The 4,740-nt window shown below is 34.3% G+C and overlaps 1 protein-coding gene and 1 non-coding gene across 3 annotated transcripts; one reads left to right on the top strand and one right to left on the bottom strand.

Annotated features, from left to right (window-relative positions):
• Window positions 1–344: 344 nt before the first annotated feature.
• On the top strand, window positions 345–2,713 carry LOC107624177 (dof zinc finger protein DOF5.6). 2 transcript variants are annotated; one of them, XM_016326655.3, is made up of 3 exons: window positions 346–706; window positions 1,163–1,994; window positions 2,123–2,713. In XM_016326655.3, the coding sequence occupies exons 1-3, from the start codon at window positions 653–655 to the stop codon at window positions 2,137–2,139; spliced, it is 903 nt and encodes a 300-aa protein (XP_016182141.1). In that variant the 5' UTR covers window positions 346–652; the 3' UTR covers window positions 2,140–2,713. The 2 variants fall into 2 exon arrangements, with proteins under 2 accessions (XP_088339940.1, XP_016182141.1); XM_088483814.1 differs by having other exon boundaries at window positions 345–706; window positions 1,163–2,713.
• Window positions 2,714–2,899: 186 nt separating this feature from the next.
• TRNAP-UGG (transfer RNA proline (anticodon UGG)) lies at window positions 2,900–2,971 on the bottom strand. Its single transcript has one exon. It is a non-coding gene; the product is annotated as a tRNA-Pro (tRNA).
• Between the last annotated feature and the right edge of the window lie 1,769 nt (window positions 2,972–4,740).

Raw genomic sequence — 4,740 nt, 5'->3', positions numbered from 1 at the left:
GAGAGAGGGGGGAGATTATTAGTAAAAATGTTATTTATTTGCATGTTATAAATAATTACTATATATTTATAAAAAAATTATTTATATACTAAAATTAATTATTAAAATTAGTCATTAATATATTTAAATATAGATATATATAATTTAATTTATTTTTAATATATATTTTATATTGATAATTAATTTTAATAATATATATTATAATTGATATATTTATATATAGATATATATAATTTAATTTATTTTTAAATTATATTTTATATTTTAATATATATTTTAAACGGATAGAGGCGCTTGATTGAGATATTAGGCATTAGGGACAGGAAGAGGCCCACCATTGTTGTCACCGACGGGGCTTTCACACTGTTAGCCTCACAACACATACATCTTCATATCCTTCCCTCTCACCTTTTTCTTCCTTCTTATTCACATCACCACACCACACACAAACTCATCTTCTCACACTTCCATTCCATTCCTTACACTCCTCTTCATTCTTCAGCTCCGATCCCTCCTTAATTAATGCAGTAATAATATATGCACTACTCTCCCATGAAAATCATCCATCTCATACAAGATCAACAACGTAACCCAAGAGCCCGTCTTTAATTTATTTATTATTATTGCTCGGCCCTCCGCATTTTCGTGATATATGGCTTTTTCTTCTCTGCACATCTGCATGGACTCACCAGATCACTGGTTCCAGGTACGCCATTCATCTCCAAAAATGATGTTTTTGTACTAATTTTTCTATACACCTTCCATTCATCTCTCGTTTTTTAATTATATATCAATCCCCAGATGCTATGCGAAAGACTTGTACATATAACATTCCTCTTAATATATACAAACACGTAGTCAACAATTACATCTTCGCTTTAATTTCTTTACTTTTGAGAAAAAACACAGTTAATTTTCTTGTGTAGTATGCCTCTTGAGAGGTAAAAACTAAAAATTCACGTGATAAATTATAAATTTTTAAATATTAATTTTACATAAAAATAACTGCATTTTAATTTGAAAAAATTTCAAAGTGAATGCCGGAAAAAAGAAAAAGCCAGGGAAAAGAAAATGAAGAGAAGTACGATAAAAAATAAAAGAAAAAGACACATTATTATTTCTTTTATTTTGTTAATTACTTGGACATTATCATTATCATCAGGGAACAGTTCACGACGAGGTCTCCGGCGGCAGCGGCAGCGGTGGCATGGATTCTTCTGGCTCGCCATTATCCTCCTCCGGCGACATTATGAAATGCTCGGCAAGGCCAATGATGGAGAGAAGAATGAGACCCCCGCACGACCAAGCCCTCAAGTGCCCTCGCTGCGATTCAACCCACACCAAATTCTGTTACTACAACAACTACAGCCTCTCTCAGCCCCGCTATTTCTGCAAGACCTGCAGAAGGTACTGGACTAAAGGCGGCACCCTCCGCAACATCCCCGTCGGCGGCGGCTGCCGGAAAAACAAGAAACTCTCCTCCAATTCCAAGAAACACCACCAATCCAACAACAACAATAATAATGATCTTCATACTTCTCATAATAACAACCAATCACATTCTTATTCTACTTGCCCTAAAGATCTTCAGCTTTCTTTCCCCGATGTCCAATTTTCTCACCTCAGTAACATTATTCTTGGTGGTAACGTTAACCCTAATAATAGTAGCTTCATGGAGAGCAAGTTCCACGTTGGCATGCTTGAGAACAATCTTGTTAGGCCAATCGATTTCATGGAGAACAAGCTTGAAGGCATAATTGGGAGTGGTATTAATAGTTCTAGAAGCTTTGATTTCTTTGGGAATAATAATAGTAATGGCGGCTGCGACGAGAACAGCAATAACAACATCAACATGATGATGCTTGGTATGGCTAATAATGTTGGATTGGGACCTAACAATTTTCATGCACTTAATTGCTCTCCAATTGCATCATTTGGCGGCATGTCATCACTTAATGGCGGCGGTTGCGGCAACAGCAGTGTCAACAACATTGGTAATAGTTATATTATGGATTCTTCATCTTCATGCCATCAGAGAATGATGCTGACATATGATGATGATAATAATAATGCCACGATTGATGTGAAGCCAAACCCTAAGCTTCTTTCCCTTGAATGGCAGGATCATGGTTGTTCTGATGCAGGAAAAGACTCATTTGGGTACCTCCATAGTCATGGATCATGGTCTGGCATGATCAACGGCTATGGTTCCTCCACAACAAACCCTTTGGTTTAATAATCTATGTATTTATCGCTTTATCATGAAAAAGATAGAGTATGATTTTCACTTTTAGTATAAATCATACTGTATTACATAATGATAAAATGATAAATATATATATATATATATATATATAAATAGTCTTTTTTATGAATAGGATCAAATTGCTAAGCTCGTTATAGATTTAATTGAGCTTGGTTAATTTGATGAAAGGTGCTAGTCAGTCAACAAATTAAAGAGAGGGTGTGAATGAGAAGGTTGAGAGTCCAAATAGACTGCCTTGGATGCGTTGCCTTTTGATTTGATTAATATATATATAGTATAAGGATTCGTGTCTTTGTGTGCGACACGTCATGGAAGCTTTAGGATCTTATGTGATGTAACATCGAGGAAGATATGGTAGTAGTAATCTTTATACACTATAGTGCTCTATAAATATATGATGTAATGATATAATCTATGCCATCTTTATGAATGAAGACCCTTTGTCTCTATGCTATTGGGGTTGTGTCTATTGATTTGTTTATTGTCCATTAATTTTGTTTCTATGTGTCTGCCGCCATGGACCCATTTTTAACTTTGTATGTAATGTGTAAAGGACCAAAAGTTGTTTCTACATGACCGTTGGATCGGTGAGGAAAGAAGCTGAACCAACATGAGATTAATAAAATGACATTAGGGGCATTCCGAGAATCGAACTCGGGACCTCTCGCACCCAAAGCGAGAATCATACCACTAGACCAAATGCCCTCTTTCTTATTGGCAGCGCTCGGTCATTTTACAGATTTATATTTTTATTTTATTTTGTACACGCGATTTAACGTGTAAATTGTTACGATAAGATCAAACACATGGAATGGATGCTCATTTATGACTTGGGCGGTGAACAATGAAAGAGTCATTTTTCAAAGATGAACTAAAATAAATGAGAGTTGAATATAAGAGCATCTTACCTGTATAAATAGATGGCATCACTCGATACATTTTACACACATGAAAAGCAATAAACAAATCATCTCTCTCTCACTTCTTACGAATACTTCTCTTTTATGCTGCAATCAAATACTCTTCTCTTTATATTTCTATTACAATTCTTTCTCTTCTTTTATTTTATTAGTATTCTAAATTCTCTTTTCTATTACTCTTTACATATAATATTAATAGCAATATTAATCATCTTTATTATATTGAGATTGTAACAATAAACAAATGCGATTCTCTCTCTTTATTTTTAATACTTCTTTCTATCTTTGTATATATATATATATACATTACAACATATAATATTATTATATATATATAAATTATTATTGAGCTAATTATTTTAATACTAGAGTTTTCTATTTATACATCTCTATTATATATATATCTTTTATTTCACAACACGTTATCAGCACGAGACTCTGATCAAATTTTTAGGAAGACTCAGGTAACAAATTTTCATTATGTCGAAGCTCTCTCATCTTGAATTCAATGCTCTTGATATATCTGGAAACAATTATTTATCATGGATACTAGATGCTGAAATCCATCTTGATTCAATGGATCTTGGAGATACCATTAAGGCTGAAAATAATGCATCCCAGAAGGATAAAGCCAAAGCCATGATTTTTCTCCGTCGTCATCTTGACGAAGGATTGAAAAATGAATATCTTACATTAAAAGATCCTGCAGATCTTTGGAAAGACCTTGAAGAAAGGTATAATCATCAGAAAACGGTGATACTTCCTCAGACCCGATATGAATGGACGCATTTGCGTTTACAAGATTTTAAATCTATAAATGAATATAATTCTGCAATGTTTCGAATCACCTCACGAATGAAATTGTGTGGGAAAAAAATAACTGATCATGATATGTTGGAGAAAACTTTCTCAACCTTCCATGCCTCGAATGTGCTCCTGCAGCAGCAGTATCGAGAGAAAGGGTTTAAGAAATATTCTGAGTTAATTTCTTGCCTTCTTGTTGCCGAACGCAACAATGAGTTGTTATTGAAAAATCATGAAGCGCGCCCAGCTGGCGCCGCCCCATTTCCTGAAGTAAATGCGGCAAATCGTTACCCCAAAAGAGGTAAATGGCAAGCTTTTAATAACAAGAAAAATTATGGAAGGAAAAAGAATTATGTTCAAAAGAGAGGATCTCACCAGAAGTGGGACAAAGAAAGGAATATCGGGCAGAATAAATCAACCGAGGAGAAGTGTTTCCGCTGTGGTGGAAAGGGCCATTGGTCACGTACCTATCGTACCCCAAGGCACCTAGTCGATCTTTACCAGGCATCTTTGAAAAAGAACGACAAAGAAAATGAAACAAATTTTGTTTCAAATGATGCTGAGAAATCCACCACTCATTATGATGTATCTGATTTCTTTGAGGACCCTGAAGGAAATATTGGTCATTTGATCAATGATGGAATAGTTTAATATGTGAAATTGTGAAGTATCTATGTAAATAAATAATGTAAAAAAATTTATTGTTAAGTTTTATTTTCTATGTATTTAAGTTTCAAATGTGATGTACAT

The sequence above is a fragment of the Arachis ipaensis genome, chromosome B10 (genome assembly GCF_059453495.1).
Source record: "Arachis ipaensis isolate K30076 ecotype BB chromosome B10, ASM5945349v1, whole genome shotgun sequence".
Lineage (NCBI taxonomy): Eukaryota > Viridiplantae > Streptophyta > Magnoliopsida > Fabales > Fabaceae > Arachis > Arachis ipaensis.
The sequence above is the reverse complement of the archived record's forward strand: the minus strand, read 5'-3'. Positions and strand labels throughout refer to the sequence as shown.